This window comes from Gracilinanus agilis, chromosome 2, assembly GCF_016433145.1.
Source record: "Gracilinanus agilis isolate LMUSP501 chromosome 2, AgileGrace, whole genome shotgun sequence".
NCBI classification, from domain to species: domain Eukaryota; kingdom Metazoa; phylum Chordata; class Mammalia; order Didelphimorphia; family Didelphidae; genus Gracilinanus; species Gracilinanus agilis.
Window position 1 is genome coordinate 671,432,021 of NC_058131.1, and position 22,411 is coordinate 671,454,431.

Here is a 22,411-nt window from a genome sequence, read left to right on the forward strand (position 1 = left end):
GGTTTCCTGATGCCTACAGGGAAAAATTTAAATTATTTAGCCTGGCATTTAAGGAAGTTCATATTTGGTCCCAAATTACCATTCAAGTCTTGTCTGTCACAATATAGAATTTTTATACTTTGCCTTACCCTTTTTTTTTAGACATTTTACAATGAGAACTGGCAAAAAGCATTCAAGTTCTACATTATCTCCTATTATTCTCCTTAACAAACCTTTTACTCTGTCTGAACTGGTCTAAAAACAGTCCTCCAAACACGCCCACAGCTATTTCACTCTCATGCCCTTAACCACACCACTCAACCTCTAGACATGCCCAGAATGCCATTACTCTTTTTCTTGCCATCCTTCAAGACCCATCCCTAAACCCTCTGACTGAGATTATCCCTGATCATGCCAGACCCCAGCACTCTCTAATCTGATCTTTCCAGGTAATGACCTGTCCATACCATATATTTCTATAGCACTTTAACCATTCCACATCCACATTCATTAACTGTCTGCTATGCAGAGATCACCATGCTCAGAGGCTGGAGGAAATAGGTTTAAATAAGATATGGTTTACTGCTTATAGTCTTAGTAGGAAGAGGGGATTGATAAACAAAAACTACATAATAAAAACAGTAAATCTTATGTATTGTGCTATTTAGATAGTATTACTTCCTCATGGACAAAGGCAGGTACAGTTATACTTCTTTATATTCCTCAAGTGCCTAGCACAGTGTCTTGCACACCACATATGTTAAATAAAAATGATAATTTACTTCTTTTTCTCCATGTTACAATAATCTACAAAATCCACAGGCTACAGACTTTTTTAAAATGAAGGAAAAAAATTCTTACAGGAGTTTGTCCATTAGAGAGAGATTTCTTGGCTGTAAGGGCATCCCATGAACCAATAAACCATTCACATTTGGCTGGTGACCACCACCGACTGCTTGAGAGAGACTCATCTACAAGTCAAAAAACACATTCTTTATTTTACCTTAGGAATGCATGTTTAGTTTCCTGATCTCATCAAGTGTTCATTTGACAGTAAAAAAAAAGAGAGCTTTTAAAAGGGGTCACTCTCCCAATATGCTTCTTAGTATCTTCCTAATTGGTGAATTGTCCCTAGTCTCAATCCTAGGCTGGGGTCCAAGGTGATTTGGAAAGGTTCTTTTTAGGCTGGGAAAAGGATATTCCATAAAAGAAAAAAGAAATTTCATAGGTAAGAAGAAAATAAGTTTTGTCTAATAATTTTTTTTAACAATAATAAATCAGAACCTGGGTAAATATACAAAGAAAAGGTTCGAATAAAATAAAAAGCATCCACAATAAATGAGGTAAACTTGTTCCTTCTGCTCTATGTCCCTGGAATCAAAGACAATCCATAATCTGTGACTTTGCTCCCAATCTTCCATCAAGTCAACAAATTGTTTCATTTGTATTTACAGTATAGCTCTTGAGAGGCAGTGGGAAGGAATAAAAAAACAAAAACAAAAACTAATACATTCTAGAAGCTCTGTTTGAGCTGAGGTAAATCTATCATTGGCTCTTGGCCCTTGTTCAGTTTCTTCCCATCATTAAGGCCAGCTGCTCCCCATGTCAACTGCTATAGAAACTTTTGTTCATTTATTTATTTTTAATGGCACATCTCATGTGAAAAGTGTACACTTCTAATCTCTCCCTTTATATATCCAACCTATACAAACTTTTCATAATAAATGCTAAGAAAAAGTAAAGTCTATGTTATGTTGTAGAGACATGAGCTGGGTGTTTTACTTCCAACAGATAACATCAGATTGTTAAAGTTTGAGTGAGTTAAGATTGTCCAAACTTCAGTTCAAAAGCTGGAATGACCTCTTTTCTGAGTTAACAGACATCCTCTTGAAACTTGAGCATATGAATAAGAATAAACACATATCCAATCACAAAAGGCCATTTTTTTCCTACTGTAGATTTCTCTGAACTAACTTTTCCCTCTCTTTGATTTGCCCATTATATCTGGACTGTGAGCTCTATGTATCCAAAAAAGGTCAATGTAAGGATAGCAAAGGAGAAAAGGATAAAAGAAAAAAGAGAGAAAGCAGGTAAAATAAAGAAGAAAATATAAAGAAAAACCCAAGACAGTTCTCAAGACTGTTGTGTGAGATGAGATGAAAATAATATATCCTTCATAAAATTTAGATTAATGCATCTGAGATTACCATAAAGAATGTAGATAGTTGCTTCTTTAAAAGGCCTGGCTGAGTTATATCATTTAGCTAGACTATATGAAAAGAGTTTGTCTCATTATTTTTGTTATAAAATATATTTTCTGTCATGAATTAGTGAACATGATAAAGATTTTTACCCATTTCTGGACCATGATGATCAAAATGAGAATGACAAAGAGGATACCCCATGAGAAAACCTTATTGTTAAATAGTTCCAGGCTATCCAAGGAGTTGGTTTTGTAAGCTTACTGGATTTGAAGTAATGGAGAGCACCTTCGACTGTGGCACTCGAGGTAATACCAAGGGCTGAGGTTCACATGGCATACAAGGGCTTCCAGAATCAGATCGTGTTGTCAAAGCGTTGCTCTCATCATCTATAGGAAGGAACAAAGGTGAGTCTTGTTCATTTAAGAGTCACAGCAGCATGACTTTACAAACTGGTTCAAGGGTCATCTCAAAGAACAGGAGGTCTTAGACATTGGAGAGAAAATGTTAGCAGACAAGAGTTTTGCTCTAAGTAGCAAATAAACTCTTTAAATGATTTCTTCCCACATGTGTTAAGTAGGAGGTAAGAAACCAAGATGAGCTTTACATGAAATTCCCTTTCTTAGGAAAAGACAGAAAAAATATTTTCATCTCTGAAATTAAAGGACTCGTACGGAAACAGATCTTGGCCCACCTTAAAAATTACTAATCATGAATCCCAGGCCTTGTTAAAGATTTGTCCATTATTTTTCCCACATAAAATTATCAGGGTCATTTTAGACAAGAAAAGTATGCTAGCCTTCATATAAAAAGATAGTATATCTTAAACATGATCATCACACCACTGATCCACCATCAGCAGTGATCACTTATTTTGGATTCCTATAATCAATGATATGTATCTGCAGTACTATGGAAGTTCTTTGAGGATAGAGTGTACCAGAGTGCCTTGTACACAGCCTTTTTTTTTTTTTTTTTTTAAACTCTTACCTTTCATCTAAGAATCAATACTGTGTATTGGTTCTAAGGCAGAAGTGTAGTAAAGACTAGGCAAATGGAGGTTAAGTGATTTGCCCAGGGTCACACAGCTAGCAAGTGTCTGAGACCAGGATCTCTCATCTCCAGTTCAGTGAGCCACCTAGTTCTCCCTACATAGACATTTAATAAATATTTGATGGACTTAATTGTAAGGCAACTGACTGGAATAAGAGAATAGTCCTTGAATAGAGTATAGCTAGTTGACCCACATGGAAATCCAGCATCAATGCTTCTAATACTTAACTGAGCTCTATCTATTGACCTTATTATCTCAATACTTAACATAAACTGATTTAGATCACTGATACTAGGATCAACAAAACAGTTTTAAAAGCTGATTATTTATTTCTTCTTAGAGATTCAATTTTCCCTTGTTACCAAAACCTTAAGAAGAAAAGTCAAGTCAAGTCTCTAGTATAGCTGAATCTAACATCTTGGAACCTTTCTACTGTTCTCATTAAACATCCAAGTCAAAAAGAAATTCTTGAAGATTGTGGAGTAGAAACCAGGAAGTTCAAAACCACCATAACAATCACCTCCAATCAATCTTAAAATAATAAAACAAATACAGGAGTGAAAAAACCAACAAGGAGACAGAATAAAGCCACTTTCATGCAGAGAGTAACCTGAAAGGTAGGCAGAGAACATCTGGGGCATTGGGGTGAGAGGGGAGTATGGCCAGCAGGAGGGTACAACAAGCAATAAGGAATACATGATTCAGCAAGTCAAGAGCAAGCCCTCCCCCCACCTTCCCCATCTATGGCTCCAAGTTCTGAACTTGAGCCCAGGTCAATAGCCAGACCCTGAGACCCTGCTGGGCCAACAGTAGTGCAACCCAAGCACAGCCCTTAAAGTTCTAAGAAAACCTGCAGTGAGGTCTGGAATTCCAGCCTGGGGCAGCCTGTGCTATTGTGTAGCCTAATCTGTGCAGGCCCAGAGAGAAGCTGGGAGTCCTAGTCTGAGCTTGTGGTGAGACCCTGAATTCCAATTTGGGGCAGTCTGAGTGGCACTCTAGGTTGGTATAGACCTAGAGATGCATTCTTGGCTCCCTGGAGGGGGTAGTCCCCAGGGCTCTGGCCTTTGGGGCTTGGGTCTAGCTGACCCTTGCCAAATCTCAAGGCAAAGTCCCAGGGCAGTCTAAGGCATACCTGATCTGAATGAGACCAAAAGTCTCTGCCTAAGCCCGACATTTGAGCCATCAGTTTCAGGAGATGACTGAATCAGCAGAAGTTTTCTGAGTGCCATCTTGGAAGAGCTGAAACTTGAGAAACCCAGAAATAAGGCTAAGGATAGCATTAAGAAAGAACTGACATTTAAGAGAGTGCCCTATCCTCTTGGAGAACAGAGTCTACTTATTGAAAATTGAGACAAAGGCTGGGAAAATGAGCAAACATTAAAGAAACACCACCACATTGTGATAAAGAGCAAGGCATAGACACAGAAGGGGACAGTGAAAGCAAAACTCAAAAGAAAAATATGAATTGGACTCAGATTCTGGAAGAGCTCAAAAAGGATTTCAAAAATGAATTAAGAGAGGCAGAGGAAGGGAAATGAAAGGTAATGCAAGAGGAAATGAGCCAAATGAAAAGGGAGCCTCAAAAGCTCACAGAAGAAAATCATTCCTTAAAAATTAGAATTGGACAACTAGAAGCTAATGACTTCACGAGACATCAAGAAACAATAAAACAAAATCAAAAGGACAACAAAACAGAAGAAAATGTGAAATACCTCACTGAAAAAACAAGTGACCTAGAAAATAAATCTGGGAGAGAAAATTTAAAAATTATTGGACTACCTGAAAGCCATGATCCAAAAAAAAAAAAAAAAGGCTAGATATCATAATACAAGAAATTACCAAAGAAAACTGCCCAGATATTCTTGAACAAGAGAGTCAAACAAAAATGGAAAGAGTCCACAGATCACTTCCAGAAAGAAATCCCCAAATGACAACTCGTAGGAATATAAGAGTTAAATTCAAGAGCTCCCATACCAAGGAGAAAATATTGTAAGTAGCCAGAAAGAAACAATTCAAATACTATGGAGTAACAGTCAGGATTACACAGGACTTAGCTGCCTCCACATTAAAGGATTGAAAGGTGTGGAACATGATACTCCAGAAGATGAAAGATCTAGGTTTACGACCCCAAATCACCTGTCCAGCAAAACTGAGTATATTCTTTGGGGGGTGGAAATGGTCATTCAATAAAATCGAAGATTTCCAAGCATTCCTGATGAAAAGATCTAACCTAAACAGAAAATCTGAAGTCTAAATACAAGACTCAAAAGAAGCTTAAAAAGGTAAATAAGAAAGAGAAAATTTAAGGGGCTCAGTAAGGTCAAAATGTATGTATTCCTACATGGAAAGAGGATATTTGTAATTCTTAAAAATTCTTATTAGTAGTAGAGCATTTAGAAGGAATATACATAGACAAAGGGTGGGGAAGTAAGCTGATTAGAATATGATATACAAAAAAAATCAAGGGGTGAAAAAGAGTATTACACTGAGAGAAAAGGAAGGGGAGAGATGGAATGGGGTAAATTATTTTATGTAAAGAGGTGTGAAAAACTATTATAGTGGAGGGGAGGATGAGGGTTGTGATGGGAAATGCTTAAACTTTACTCTCATCATAACTGGCTCAGAGAGGGAATAACAACCATATTCATTGGGGTACAGAATTCTATTTTACTCTATAGAGAAGTAGGAGGGGAATAAGACAAGGGAAGGGGGGTGATAATAGGAGAGAAGGGAAGGTCAGGGGGAGGGTGATAAAAAGCAAAATACCAGTGAGGAAGGACAGAGTGAAAGGAAAAAGAGCAGGATCAAAAGGGGGGAAATAAGATGTAGGGGAATACACAGTTGTTAATGCGAATGTGAATGGTATAAAGTCACTCATAAAATGGATGTAAAGAGCAGAGTGGATTAAAAACCAGAATCTTACTATATGCTGTTTACAAGAAACACATTTGAGGAAGGGTGACACACCCAGAGTAAAGGTAAGGGGCTTGAGAAGAATTTATTGTGCATCATCTAAAGTAAAAACAAAACAAAACAAAACAAAAAAAACCAAACAGGAGTGGCAATCATGATCTCAGAAAAAGCTAAAGTGAAAATAGATCTGATAGAAAGAGATAAGGAAGGAAATTACATCTTGCTAAAAAGTACTATAAACAATGAAGTAATATTAATACAAAACATATATGCACCAAATGGTATAGTCTCTAAATATTTAAAGGAGAAATTAAATGAACTTCAGGAGGAAACTGGCAATAAAATTATACCAGTGTGGGACCTCAAATGCTCCCTTTCAGATCTAGATAAATCAAACCAAAAAATAAACAAGAAAGAAGGAAGTTAATGAAATCTTAGAAAAGTTAGAACTAATAAATCTCTAGAGAGAACTGAATGGGACTAGAAAGGAATATACCTTCTTTTCAGCAGTACATGGCTCTTACACAAAAATTGACCATGTACTAAGACATAAATACTTCACAACCAGAAAAGCAGAAATAATAAATGCATTCTTTTCAGATCATAATGCAATAAAAATTGTATTAGTAAAGCTCCATGGAAAGATAAGTAAAAAATTAATTGGAGATGAAATAATCTAATGCTAAAAAAAGGGTAAGTCAAAGAACAAATTATAGAAACAATCAATTTTATTAATGAGAATGACAATGAAGAGTCAATATATCAAAACTGATGGGATACAGTCAAAGCAGTACTTAGGGAAAATTTATATCTCTAAATGTTTACATCAGTAAAATAGAGAAAATGCAGATCAATGAATTGGGCATGCCACTAAGAAAACTAGAAAAAGGACAAATTAAACATCTTCATTTAAAGACTAAACTGAAAATCCTAAAAATTAAAGGAGAAATTAATAAAATTGAAATCAAGAGAGCCATTGAACTAATAAATAAGAACAGGAGTTGATTTTATTAAAAAAAATAGAGCAATGGTTAATTTGATTTAAAAAGGAAAGAAGAAAAATCAAATAACCAGCAACAAAAATGAAAAGGGTGAACTCACCACTAATGAAGGGAAAATTAAAGCAATCATTAGGAGTTATTTTGCCCAGTTATATGCCAATAAATCTGACAATCTAATTGAAATGGATGAATATTTATGAAAATACAAATTGCCCAAATTAGCAAAGGAGGAAATAGAATCCTTAAGTAATCCCATATCAGAAAAAAAGAAACTGAACATACCATCAATGAACTTCCTAGGAAAAAAGCCCCAGGGCCAGATGGATTCACAAGTGAATTCTATCAAACATTTAATTCCATAAACTATTTGGGAAAACAGGCAGAGAAGGAAACCTACCAATTCTTTTTATGAAATAAATACAGTACTGTTACCTAAGTCAGGAAGAACAAAAACAGAGAAAGAAAATTATGGAGGCCAATTTCATTAATGAATATAGATGAAAAAAACTTTAAATAAAATACTAGCAAGGAGACTACAGCAATATATCACAAAGATCATTTACTATGACCAGTTGGGATTTATACCAGGAATGCAGGGCTGGTTTACTATAAGGAAAACTAATAGCATAACTGACCCTATTAATAATCAAACTAACAGAAATTACAAGATTATCTCAATAGCTGCAGAAAAAGTCTTTGACAAAATACAACATCCATTCCTATTAAAAACACTATGAAAGCATAGGGATAAATGGGTCATTCCTTAAAATGATATGTAGTATCTACCTAACACTTCAGCAAGTATCATTTGCAATGGGATTAAGTTAGAAGCCTTCCCAATAAGATCAGGAGTGAAGCAAAGATGCCCATTATCACCACTATTATTTAATATTGTTATTAGAAATGCTAGCTTTAGCAATAAGGAAAGAAATTAAAGTAGGCAATGAGGAAACTGAAATTTTGGCTACTCTCAGCATTGCAATGATCTGAACAATCCTAAAGGATTTATGATAGAGAATGTTGTTCACCTTCAGAGAAAGAACTGTTGGAGTTGCCTTTTACATCAGTATATTTATAATTTTATTTGGGAGTTTTGGTTACGAATAAATTTGCTTTTACAACAATGACCAATACGGAAGTGTTTTGCATGACAATAAAAAAGAAATTTCCTTCTGACTCTTCTTTAATCTCAAAATGGTAGCATTCCCTGTTCTTGAAGACCTCAGGTCTCATAATGCTAGCAGTGAAATAATCCTGTCCAATCCTCTCGTACCTTCCTTTCACTTTCAAAATTCTCAAATGAATAATTTCACTTCCACACCCTACAAATAGCTTCCAACTCTACAAACCCTCCTGAAACTGAAGGTCATCTATGACTACCTATTTGCCAAACAGAATGATCTTTCCTCATTGCTGGACTTAGAATTTCAGAGCTGGGTAGGATATTAAAGACCACTAATTATGAGTCCCACTGCCACATCCTCTGTATTCATTTTTTTTTAAACCCTTAACTTCGGTGTATTGTCTCATAGGTGGAAGAGTAGTAAGGGTGGGCAATGGGGGTCAAGTGACTTGCCCAGGGTCACACAGCTGGGAAGTGGCTGAGGCCGGGTTTGAACCTAGGACCTCCTGTCTCTAGGCCTGACTCTCACTCCACTGAGCTTCCCAGCTGCCCCCTCTGTATTCATTTTTAATAGATTCCTCTGTGTACATGCCCATCACTCCCCCTCCCCCCACCCAATTCCAAGAATTTAAGCTTCTTTAGAGCAGGATTGCTTTGACTGCATACCTAGTCCCTAACCAAGGGCCTGGGGTACTGACGATAGGGAGAGAGGTTGGATTTAGTATTAATTAGTATTTTAGTTAATTAATTAGTTTAATTATTAAACTTAAAATGAAATTTAATTAATTAATTTGTCTTTAATTTAGTATTAATTACTACAAAAGTTTTGACCTACCAGACTGCTAAGAGTCTTTGGGAAGCAATGGTGTACAGATAGGGAAACTCCTTGCTCTAGAGGGCTGCCTGAAGCACTCAGGTTAAGTAACTTGTCCACAGCCTCAAAGCCAAGAGATATCAAAGGCGAGGTCTTTCCAGTCTCATGGCCATACAATGCACCCACTGGCAATGGGGTTGATTAATTAATGCTTGTGGGATTGGATTTATGGCTCACAGAAAAAGAAAGGCAGCAAGATACCACCATATATTAATAAATTAGAAAGTTTTTGTTGCTTTGTAAAAAACTGTGTCAAAACTACGTTGGTGAAGGTGTGGCACATGTGCCCCAGCATGCTGGAGGGGGCTGTTCTGTTCCCCCTCTCCACTATGTGGGTCTAAGGACAATTCTCACATGCCCTGACCTCCTGCTCAGCAGCCCAAACCAAGCACTTCCTCCCTCTACTGTGTGAGGTAATGTCAGGGGCTCACAAGAGGCTTAAAGGTATAGTTTGGGCACGCAATCTCTAAAAGGTTCACCAACACTGTGTTAGAGGATATCATCAAACAATAAAGTGAATGTAAAAACAACAGTGTTCAAATTTGGATATACTGTAAAGCTCAAAACTGCAAATAACAAGAAAAATAGAGTTCATAATATCTTGTAAAATAACTTTAGAAAATATAAGCCTGATATAACAAAACTTGGTTAGAAGATTGGTATTGATTCTTCTGCAAAGGAGTAAATATAAAGAGATTTTGCTGTATATTCAATACAGAAACTAGGTTTTTTCAAAATTATTTTAAGTAAATTTAAGAGAAGACACATAGCTAGGCCCCACAAAGTCAACTTTTGAGGTTGATTTGGAGGAGGATGAGGTTTTTTCTTAAATGCTATTTCCAAAAAGATCCCTACCTGAAGCTGATCCTTCCCAGTGCCTTCGAATCAGCTCCTCCATGCAGTCCAGCATCTTGCTCCACACGTTGTCAAACATATAGGAAAGCACATCCTCCTTCATGCAATGAAATGGAGCAATGGGAGGATAGCCTAATTTCTTTCTCTCATAAGATAGGCCTAATTTTCTTCCATGTAAACTATCTTCCCTAAAACAGAGGAAAGAAAGAAAAGGCAGAAAAGACTCTCAATTCTTGTGTTTATGGAACACTAAGCTTTGGGAATGCAGCTTGGGTCTTACCATAATCCCCTAGTTTATAAGCTATAAGGGTGAAGCTGCCTTTTGAATAAAAACAGCTCTGCACAAAATGAAGATATTGCATTTTCATTACAAATTTCTTCTCTTTCCCCTGCAAATGCAGTGTGAAATATCCTGTAATAAATATGTATATTATATAGGTATAAAAATATATATACATACACACATATTTTTATAAATATATATACGTGTATGTATGTATGTGTATATATATATATATATATATATATATATATATATATATATATTTTTTTTTTTTTTTTTTTTATAAAAAACCCTTACCTTCTGTCTTGGACCCAATACTAGGTATTGGTTCCAAGGGAGAAGAGTGGTAAGAGCTAGGAAACAGGGGTTAAGTGACTTGCCCAGGGTCACATAGCTAGGAAGTAGCTGAGCCTAGATTTGAAAACAGATCCTCCTGACTCCAGGCTTGGCTCTCTATCTTCTGAGTCACCTAGTTGCCCCTAATATTTTTAAAGTTCTGAGTTGATTGGTGATCATGCTAGGTAATCAACATGGAGGCTAAACACACTTGAATTGTATTTGATATTGTCATAAATTACAACTTACAATAATCTGATCCTTATTTAANTATATATATATATATATATATATATATATATATATATATATATATTTTTTTTTTTTTTTATAAAAAACCCTTACCTTCTGTCTTGGACCCAATACTAGGTATTGGTTCCAAGGGAGAAGAGTGGTAAGAGCTAGGAAACAGGGGTTAAGTGACTTGCCCAGGGTCACATAGCTAGGAAGTAGCTGAGCCTAGATTTGAAAACAGATCCTCCTGACTCCAGGCTTGGCTCTCTATCTTCTGAGTCACCTAGTTGCCCCTAATATTTTTAAAGTTCTGAGTTGATTGGTGATCATGCTAGGTAATCAACATGGAGGCTAAACACACTTGAATTGTATTTGATATTGTCATAAATTACAACTTACAATAATCTGATCCTTATTTAATGTTATGTGTATGTATAACATATATGAATAATTATTAGTATATGTCTTATTATGTATGCCAATTTCAATTTTAACAAAAACTTTCATGATCCTGCTGTGCTGATTCTGGAGATAAAAGGATTTTTATTTTTATTTATTTATTTTAAAGCCTTATCTTCTAAGCAGAAGAGTGGTAAGAGCTAGGCATTGGGGGTTGAGTGAGTTGCCCAGAGTCACACAGCTAGGAAGTGTCTGAGGCCAGATTTGAACCTAGGAGCTCTCATCTCTGGGTTTGGCTCTCAATTTACTGAGCCATCTAAAGATTTTTTTTTTAAACCCTTGTACTTCGGTGTATTGTCTCATAGGTGGAACATTGGTAAGAGTGGGCAATGGGGGTCAAGTGACCTGCCCAGGGTCACACAGCTGGGAAGTGGCTGAGGCTGGGTTTGAACCTAGGACCTCCTGTCTCTAGGCCTGACTCTCACTCCACTGAGCTACCCAGCTGCCCCTAAAGATTTTTTAAAAAAAGGCTGTTCTGGCTTCCAGGAGCTTATATTCTAGTTGGGGGGAGGGGACATGTACAGAGAGATAAAATACAAGATATGATATAAGAAAGGAAACAATAAAGATGAAAGAGATAATATTGAAGGATATACAATAAACAATATTCATAAATGATCATGATTGATGTAACTTTTATCCAATCCAACCAAAGCAAGAATTTCTAGGGCTAGCCATGGGAAAATGAAGAAGTGGGAAGGGCAGGAAAATACTCTGAGGCTCTTCTAAGGCTCTCTTGGGTCTATAGACCAGGTAGCAAAGTGGTTCCTTACTTTGCAACATGGAATGTGTTCAAGGAGCATACATAAAAACTTGCCTGACTGCTAGAAACTAGGAAAGGTAGAATATTGATGGTTTTGGATACGCCTGACTTTTATGGACAAATCTCTGACCCTGACAGTAAGAAATGGTATCTTTTCATTGTGTTCCAGATCTAATGGACCTCTTAGGTCTCAAGCTACACATATAAAACTATAAGAAGAGGAAGAATAAGAGCAATAACCAAAGAGTAGGTTCTGGGAAATGAAGTATAATTTAGGCTGAATGGTATGATTTAAGGAAAGCCTAGCTTTCCTCTCCAATGCTTCTCTAAACCCTATCAATTAGAAATTCACTTGCTACTAATAAGCAAAAATCTGGAGAAGTATTAAAAAGAATAGGGAAAACATGAATTATGACATATCTCAGTTATGAACTAGCTTAATCAATTTGCTTTGCTAATATGTAGTGAAATAAACTGAGTGAATAAGAGATGATGAGAGGAAATAGGGAGCAGAAAAAGGGTTATTTAGGCAGAAAAGGACTCCTTCCCTCCTTTCCTCTGGTGTAGTGGAACAGTGGGGAGCTTTGATTAGCCAATCTACAACATAAAGGTACCGAATTTCTGGCAGGGATGGAGGAGAAAGAACCAGTGAGTGTAAAAGGGGCTCAAAAAGGGAAATAAGGCACCAAAGATTAAAACTTTGCTTGCAAAAAAGAAAATTTAGGTTTGTTATATGGAAAAACTTCCTGTTATCAGAGATACCCCAAAGTAAGATATGATGCCTGGGAAGGTAATGCGTGTTACCACAGTTTTCACTGGTGGTCTTCAAGCAAAAGCTTGAAGATACAGAAAACTTGGATAGGATATAGAGAGGATTCCTGGTCAGGTATGGGCTCAATTAGATGGTTTTGAGGGTCTCTTCCAACTCTGAGATGAGGGGTTCTTGGCAGGGGTGCAAATGTGGAGAGAATAAACAAATAAATACAAAGTAAGGTAGTTAATGGGAATTGATCCAACAAGGAAAATACCAATACTAGTTTTGGAAGCAAAATAAATAATGACAAATAAAAAACCATGAAATTGAGGCAAATCTAAATCATACTGGTAATTAAGTTTAGAAAACAAATTATAAATAAACATTATCCTATTGAAAAGAAAGAAGTAGTAGCTTAAAAATCAAAATACCTACTTGTCTGTAGTGTCGAATGCTAGATATTCTTCTATTATGCCTTCTGAGACAATTACACCCTCTTCTTCATCTTCTCTTTCCACAGAACATGAGCTTGGAGATTTGGAGACAGAAACATCTTTATGGGCATTAGAAGGTGAAAACGGTAACTTCTTACCTCTTATACCAAACCTGGGGGAGAAAGTAAAGGCAAGCATAAATTATGGTACAATCTTTGATTAATAATACTATCTTATAATACTGTCATGGGGCTCAGTGAAACCCTCAAATCTTAGGTACTTTTCTGACTATACTGACTCATAATCTCTCCTTCCTTTGAGTTTTTATTACACTTATTACACATCCCACTCATTTAACATTCATGATAGCTTATGTTTTTTAAATGTCTTTTTAAAACTACTTAAAAAAATAATTTCAAACTATTTTTTCACCAAAATTCTTTGCTTGCAACTGATTTTTATGGTTATATGTATCTACATGGTATTTAATATTCAATCTTTTTTCATTTAACATTTATATATTTCCATACAATGAAAGCTTATATACCTTTTTCTTTTAATTATAAACTTAATCACAAACAATATTCAAATACAAAAGGACTGTACATGAAACCATAAGTTTCCATTTTTTATAGTTTATTTTAAAATGTTTTTGATAGTTTGTTTTAAAATGTTTACCATGGTAATAAAACAATTATTTTGTTGTTCCTTCTAAATGTTCTTTTTCCTTCTAGTTTTTGTTGCTATTACTATTTACAAAATTCTGAGTTTGTATACACACACACACACACACACACAGTTATCATTCTATTTTGCATCACCTCACGTATATTTTCCCATATTTATTTTTTACTCTGCATACCTGGCATTTATTATGGCACAATAACATTCCATTGCATTAATCTGAGTCTCCTGCCATTCCCCAACTTGCTGTTAGAAATATTTTTGTAGGAATGTTCTTCCCTTGTCAATAATATCCTTAGAATAGAATTCTAGGAAAAGAATCACTAAAGCAAAAAAAGTATGAACAATCTGTAGCAATTATTACATAAATTAGTTGTTTCTTTCCCAAGAGATTATATTGATCACAGCTCTACCATCAGGTTCAGTAAAGCAGTTTTCCAGGTCACAACAGCAATGACATATTTTTAACCCTCTTTGCTAATTTTATGGGTAAGAGTTGGTATGTGAATTGTTTTCATTTAAATATTTCTCTTATTAAAGAGTTTAAATTTTTTAAAAATGTGGTTACTATCTGTATTTCTTCTTTCAATGTATGTCTATTCATTTTTTGACCAGATACTTATTGGGGAATGGCTTTTACACTTACAAATTTGGATAGATGCTATATATATTTTGGCTGTCAACCTTTTGTTAGAAACGTTGGTCACAAGGATCTTTTCCCAAATCTTTTCTTCCCTTTTTATTACAGATACACTTTTTTGTGGTGTGAAAACTATTTTTATATAACTTAATGACTTTGTCTTATATTACTTCTTTTTGTTGAATAATTAATAATTTCCTACATCTACACAACATTTTAACTGAAACTTGAAGCCAGGAGGCAGAGATTTCAATTATGAGGGGTAGTCAGTAAAAATGCACAGAATTGAGAGAGGGAGTATATTATTCCAGGAATGGCAAGGAGGCCACTGTCACTGGATTAGAGTACCTGGGAGAAGTGGGGGTAAGCTATAAAAAGACTGAAAAGAGCAGAGGGGTAGGTTATGAAATGCTTTGAATGCAAATAAAAAATTTTACATTTGATCCTTAACATAACAGGGAATCACTGGAATTGACAAGAGTTGGGAGAGGGGAAGGGTGATGTGGTTGAATGCTTTAGAAAAATCACTTTAGCAGAGAGGCAGAAGATGGGCTAGAATAAGGAGAATCCTGAAGGAGGCAGACCCATCAGCGGGCTGTTGCAATAGTCTAGGCATAAGGGAGATAGGGACAGTATAAGGGGAAATCAATAGGTCATGGTAAGGGGTTGGAACTGGGGAGGTGGGGGGGGGGGCAGTGAGGCTGAGGAGATGGAGCTAGTGCAGGGACTGCCTGGGAGAGAACTAAGGGGCCAAAGCATTGGAAGTCGTGGTATGGACAAAGAGCAGGGTTTTGTACTGGAAAGCTGAGAGGGAGGTGGAATGATAATAGATTGTGACTAGATAAAGTAATTTTAGAGTGCATTGATCTAGAAGTGGGGCATCTGCGGATGATGGGAAGATCATCTCTGTGTGTGGATAAGGTGGGATGGAGGAATAGGTCATGAGAAATGAGTGAGCTGAGGAACAGTGAGGTTAGGGTGCTTGAAGAAATATCAATTTATATGTTGAAAGAGTAAGAAGAAAATGATTTGAGTCAAATACGGAATTCACTGAGGAAGGAACAGGAGTGTTCCAGTCTGTCCACAAACTGGAATTTTGATTGGTTGATCAATATGAATTACATGAACCTCAAAGAAATGACTGGTACTCTAACTCCCCTGCCTTAACCAGTCAGGGGAATGAATGAAAGTGCAGTCACACCATAGAACAGGTAACTGAAAGTGGAGCAGCTGAGAAGGGTGGGAGTAGGGGGTGTGGGGGAAAGGTCATATAGAGAGGCAGATCGGATTTGTTCTCCTTGGCCCAGAGGGAAAGCCCAGGAGCAATGGGTGGATGCTGCAGAGAAGCAGATTTGGAGTAAATATAAGGAAACAGATCCTCAGGTGGTATGTCCCCTCACTAAGCATCTCCAAGCAGAAGCTGATAGACTCAGAAAGGCTGTGGAGGATGTTCCTGCTATAATCTAGTTTGGAGAAAGCTCTGAGGGTCTTTCCAGTTCTTATAATCTGGGGCTTTTGTGACATTTCTACAATTATATAATTCTTTGTTCCTACAAGTTATTTTATAATTGTGTTTATAAGGTGTGATATTTTGTCATTGGAAGTACTAATTATTGTTTCTAATAACTTCTTGTGTATTTTTTTAGTGAAATAAAAGTGCATTTTTTTTTTTTTACAAATCTTTTTTTTTAAACCCTTAACTTCTGTATATTGACTTATAGGTGGAAGAGTGGTAAGGGTAGGCAATGGGGGTCAAGTGACTTGCCCAGGGTCACACAGCTGGGAAGTGTCTAAGGCCGGATTTGAACCTAGGGCCTCCCGTCTCTAGGCCTGGCTCTCAATCCACTGAGCTACTCAGCTGCCCCTGCAATTTTTTAATGTAATAAAAAATGCAATTTTCTTATGCCCTATTTTACTAAAGTGTCAATCTTGATTAATTTTGTCAAGGCTCTTGAATTTTCTGAATAAAATTTATCATCTGTACGTATGATTATTTAAACCTCTTTTTTGCTCAATTTATTCCCTAAATTTATTTTTCTTGCCTTTTTGTAATAGTTAGTATTTCTACAACTGTCCAATAGTTATTTTGAGAATGTAATGTCTACATAGTCATCATTTTTAATTGCTATAGAATACTCTTCCTTTAGTTTACCATTTCTGGCATTTTATTATTAGGTATTTGAATTATTTCTGGTATTTAATACTATGAATAGCATTGCTATGACCAGTTCTATAAATTATTTTTTTTACTTTTTAGATTTTTTCATTAGGATATATATACACATAAATGTATATGTACATTTATGTATATATTCCCTCAAATGGAATTTTTATATTTTAGCTAAACTTTTAATCTTCCCAGTGTAGCACTCTCCATATACAAGTCAGTTAATAAATGTTTCCTGATTAATCCCATGATCAAAATGATATGAGTATACAGCTCATTACATATGGTCAAAGTATAGGTAGTGATCATTGAAAGCTTTTGGCAATCAGTGCAATCCAGCACATTCTCTTCAACCTATTCAGTTTCATACCTCACTCACTTTTCATCAACATTGCCATATACACATAGGTATATTTTTAAAAGCCCTTATCTTCTGTCTTCAAATCAATCCTGTGTAATGGTTCCAAGACAGAAAAGCATTAGGCAACAGGGGCTAAGTGCCCTGTCCAGGCTCACACAGCTAGGAAGTGTCTAAGGCCATATTTGAATCCAGGACTTCCCATCTCTGGGCCTGGCTCTCAATCCACTGAGCCACCAACCTGGCCCCTATTCATAGGTATTGATGAACTAAAGCAATGGATTCATCCAACTGCATGTCCTATGGAGAGCATTCTTTATTCACTTGTGTTTCTTATGTGGATGGTTAGGCTAAATTTGTTTTAGTGGCTAGTGAAGTCACTAAAGAAGTCCTGCAATTTTACAGGGCTTGATGTAAATCAGCATGCCATCTATCATCAGGCACATCTGGAGACTTCACCATCTACATATAGAAGCCTTCTTCTACTTAACTCTTATAGGACCTCCTCTGTAAGACAGATGATACTATAATATTCCATGATGCATAAGGGTATGTTGTAACAGCTAAGCTTTACAGAGAAAAATCTATACATTATTTAGTTCACTGTGCAGGAGCCATTGGCATTAAAATGTGAAGTGTGAATTTGCTATTTTTAATAAAGTAGATTTTAAATTAGGAAAAAATATCAAACAACCCACAACCTGGGATGCATTTGGGAAATTGTGCTTTACTTTCAAAGATTACTAGCTGCTCCCTCATCATCTGTAGCAACAACTATGTCTTCATATTATTTTTGGTCTGATGATACTGTTAACTTAAGGATCACCAGGGAATCTCTATAGAGGCAACTGTCATTTAAAGTTCTCTGTAACTTGCCCTTTTCCACCTTGCTAGTCTTCTGACACATTGCTCTCTTCCATGTACTCCATACTCCAGACATATTTCTACTTCCTCCATCTTGTGGAGTTCCTTGGCATTGGCTGTCCCCTATGCCTGGAATGCTTTCCTTAGCCTCCTCCTCTTTTATTTCTTTAGGCATAAGGCCTTTCTCAGTTCCCCACTGATTCCTGTAGAGAGTGGTCACATCAATGAGATCCATCAAAATACTGAAATAATTAAAACCTTTCTTAAAAAACTAAGCCAATTTATGGTGTTGCTAATAACCCTACTTTGATTTCCAAGGTTACCTTGTAGCTGTTTTATGTATCTTATGTATTTTATGTATCTTATATAAAATTTTACACACACCCCTATTTTATATATTTACTGTCTCTTCTATTAGGTTGTAAGGTTCTCAAGGGCCTTTGCATTTGGCTTCTTATAAAGAATATTTATTGAATGATCAAGTCATTTTTTATGATCTTTTAGCCTATCAATGGGAAATAATTTGTTGAAAGAGTCACTTATGCTATATTTTCTCCTCTAAACTCACCCACCTTCCAAACCTTTTTGTTTTCTTCTCATTACCTACGTTCACATCCTCAATGCACTTTTTGAGATCTCACTCTCTCCTATATCTTGTATCCAATTGGTTTCCAGATCTTGCCATTTCTATCTAGACACCTCTCACTACATCTGCTTCTCTCTCTATTTGACTATCTACCTGACTATTGCTCTAATTCAGTTTCTTATCACATCTCACATGGACTATGGTAGTAACCTTCTAATTGGTCTCCCTGACTCAAAGTTTTCCCCCTGTCTAATCCATCCTCCACATAGCAGCCAAAGAATTTTTCCTACAGTGCAGATCTGGTCCTGTCCCCTGCCCAATAAACCCCAAAAGCTCTTTAATGCCTTCAGGATTAACTAAAAACTTTTCTAGGAGAACTAAGGGGCTCAGTAGATAGACAGGGTGCTGGACCTGAACTGAGATAGACCTGCGTTCAAATTCAGCCTCAGACGGGTATTAGCTGTGTAACCCTGGGCAAGTCACAACTGTTTGCTTCAGTTTCCCCAGCAAGCTGATTTTTATCTCTAACATTTGTAATTATTTTGTAGACAGTAGTTATAATCTTCTATCACCCTTCCTTGTAATAATCTGCCTATGACTTTCTTCATTGGTGCTGTGTTTGAATATTGTAGGTTCTGTTCAGCAAGACTGAGTACTTACTGAAAAAACTTCTGAGTCCTTATATTGGAAGTGATTTTTTTTCAATTAGTTAACTTTTTCCTAAGAAAAAATGGTGATGATCAGAGCTAATGTTTTGATTTTCATCTATTCCTATTTTTCAGTCAATAGGTTTAAGTAGATTGGATGAGAAATTTTCTAAGTGCAAGAAGTGCATTCTTGTCTTTATCATTTAATTTGCTGTCAATTTTAACTTCTGCTTGATTTTTAAATGATTTCCACATTAGTTAGTAATCATCTCCTGTCTAAATATAGTTATCCTTTTTTTTGTGCTGTTCTAGGATCTTCCCTATGTTCACCATCTTTGGATTCTTCCTGAAGAAAATATGCATGAAGTATATAGATCAAATTTCTGAGTATGCTGATTTCTGAGCAGCTGATTGCTATGATTTGTGTCACCAGGTTCTAAGAAGAGACATGGGTAAATTTAGCACTCATCTCTTCTGTTGGCCCAATTAGATTCTCCCAAAATAGTGGGTCTGTGAAAGGTAGCCATGTAATGGTCCTGCTGAGCAAACAAACTGAGTCTTAAGCATTTAAAGCCTTCCCAACATGATTCCAACCTACCTTTTCAGATTTAGTATACATTACTTACTTTTGCTACTCTTCATACTTAATCTTCAAACCGCTTTCTTGTTTCTCAAAACATTCCATCTCATCTTAAAATCCCCTCATTTCCTTCAAAGCTCAGCTCAAATAAACCTCCTGTGAGGCCTTTCCTAGGAAGACCACCTGAGCTCCTAGTACCACTCTGTTCCCTAAATTACTTCATAACAAATATTCTGCATTTACTTAAGAGATATTTCTAAAATATTTTGCGGACCTTAAAATGTCATAGAAACTTTATCTATTGTTATTATTATATGTACATGTTGTTTCCCCTAATGCAGTATATGTTCCTTGAAGGAAAGGATGGTTTAATTTCAGTATATGCATTCCCAGTGCACACAGAAAATGCATGTTGACTAACTGCTAGTGAAGGGGCATGTGGCCAAACAGGGAAGTAGACAAAATCAGTTTTTAAAAATCTTTAATGATTACATGCTACTGCCTAACTGGTTTGTTGCTGTCACCTGTGCACAACAGTCTATCTCAGGCCTTTCCTGTTCAGGATGCTACCCCCAACTCTTCTGCATCTTATGGAATTACCAATTTCCTTTAAGGCTCAGTTCAATGACTACCTCCTACAAATGGGATTTCTCATTCCAGTTGGTTGTTCTCCCCTCTTCTGCTCCACAAATTACTTCTTATTCTACTCATTTGCATATAGGTGAAAATCAATTTACTCAAATGGAGACATTTCCTCAAGTATAAAACTCCTTAAGGTCAGGGATTATTTTGTTTTAAGGGACTATTCTCAGCACCCAGCACAATGTCTGGCACATGGTAAATTCTTGTTGAATTGAACTGATTAGAATGTAGAAAGTGGAAGGGACAAAAGATGGACAGTGTGAGCACTTATATCAACAAGATATTTAAAAAGATTTTGAAGAACTCCTCTAGAGCACTGAGTAGATCATCCTTAGAGGATTTGTAAAATAGTATAGGAAGAATCATACAGAATGGAAGACATAGTTGGGCTGTAGAGAGTGGTCACATCAATGAGATCCATCAAAATACTGAAATAATTAAAACCTTTCTTAAAAAACTAAGCCAATTTATGGTGTTGCTAATAATTAATGTGTCCTTGTTCTCCCATTTCCCTGAGAATAATGGATTTTATGATTTTGTGTACTTTTAAAAAAACCTTTACCTTCTGTCTTAAAATTGATTCTAATGGTACCAAGCTTTGCTGTTTCTGTCAGTTTCATCACTGAAGGACCTAAGAAGTTAAATAATTTGTCCCAGGATCACAGTCAGACCTCCCTGGCTCCAAGGCCAAGATCAGAGCTTCCTGACCTGCTTCATGTGCCATGGCAGGAATGCTCTATGTGGGACATAGAGCAAAGGCTGACTGGCACTTGTAGAGGGCATTCCACATCCAGATAAAATCTCTTTTACTGTTTCTCTGCCTTAGTTATCACAATCATAGCTACCAAAATATAGTGCCTCATTTCCTTATGCCTGAAGATTTACAATAATTAATAGACTGAGGCTACTTCTGAACAATGGATCTGTTATAAAAATCCTTAAATTTAAGGGTTAAGATTCTTTAAAACAAATTAATGCTTTCTTTGAAAATAAAAAGCTAATTCAATTATTGTAATGTAAGCACAAATCTCGGCATATCAAAAATGTGGGCTTTTTAAAAATAGATGATGGACAGCTCACTAACTCAATATTTTATAGAACAAAATTCTAATACAAATGAATAATTTGGACAATCCCATGAAGTTTACTGTTAATGAGACTTAAGCTTTGCTAATTAATAGTAAATAATAGAGAGAAATATCTTCATGCTTCTGCACAAGTTAAAAACTCCACTACTTACATAGTTGATTCTCTTTCTTGGTTCAATGTTGTTTCATGTGAGGTTGAAGTAACAGATGGAGACCTAGGATATAATCCATAACCTTCACAAGAAGTGATTATCTGCTTTCCCAGAATCCTTCAAATTAAAGAAACATATGAAGTAATTTGCCCAAGTTCACAAATCAATAATATCACCGAGGTATCAAAATATAAGCATTTTTGTTAATGTACTTTTCTGTTTCTAAGATCAGGTATATATCAGATTTTATTCCATCCCCATAATACCTGAGGTGAGGAAAGGTGGATGTCCACTGGTGGCACTCTTCTTGAAGACTCTTTGTATGTATACACGATTTTTGTTCATATAAAAGTTCATCAATGACTGTGAACATCATCTGGACTTTTTCAGTGGCATTTCGATCAAGTTCCTAAAAATAAACGTTCAAAAATAGTTGTTTATTGATAGGTTTAAGATATGTTGAAGTCATAGGAAATCTTTTAAGATCAATAAAATATTCATCCAATCTGAAAAACTATTAAGTTTTCTGAAGAGACAAATTAATGGAAAGTTTCAGCACATTTTACTCAATTACACAAATTACTTAAATGATTTCTATTGTTGTAAATAGAAACTGAATCTTTTCTTAATTTTCAGAGTGAAGAATTATACCAGGACATTTCAAGTGGAAATCAGTATGAAAACAAGGTCTAAACTCTACCTATTGCTCTGCTGCATATGCAAAAAATTTTTTTCAGTTG

General features: G+C 36.0%; 1 protein-coding gene across 1 annotated transcript in view; it reads right to left on the reverse strand.

Annotated features, from left to right (window-relative positions):
* Positions 1–22,411, reverse strand: part of FAM149B1 (family with sequence similarity 149 member B1) — a 46,131-nt gene that overhangs the window by 16,023 nt on the left and 7,697 nt on the right. Inside the window, exons 4-9 of the mRNA XM_044662815.1 lie at positions 21,938–22,080; positions 21,672–21,788; positions 13,265–13,435; positions 10,001–10,188; positions 2,445–2,569; positions 841–950 (exon numbers count right to left, since the gene is read on the reverse strand). Coding sequence (XP_044518750.1) covers positions 841–950; positions 2,445–2,569; positions 10,001–10,188; positions 13,265–13,435; positions 21,672–21,788; positions 21,938–22,080 — 854 coding nt within the window. The remainder of the gene's footprint in view (positions 1–840; positions 951–2,444; positions 2,570–10,000; positions 10,189–13,264; positions 13,436–21,671; positions 21,789–21,937; positions 22,081–22,411) is intronic.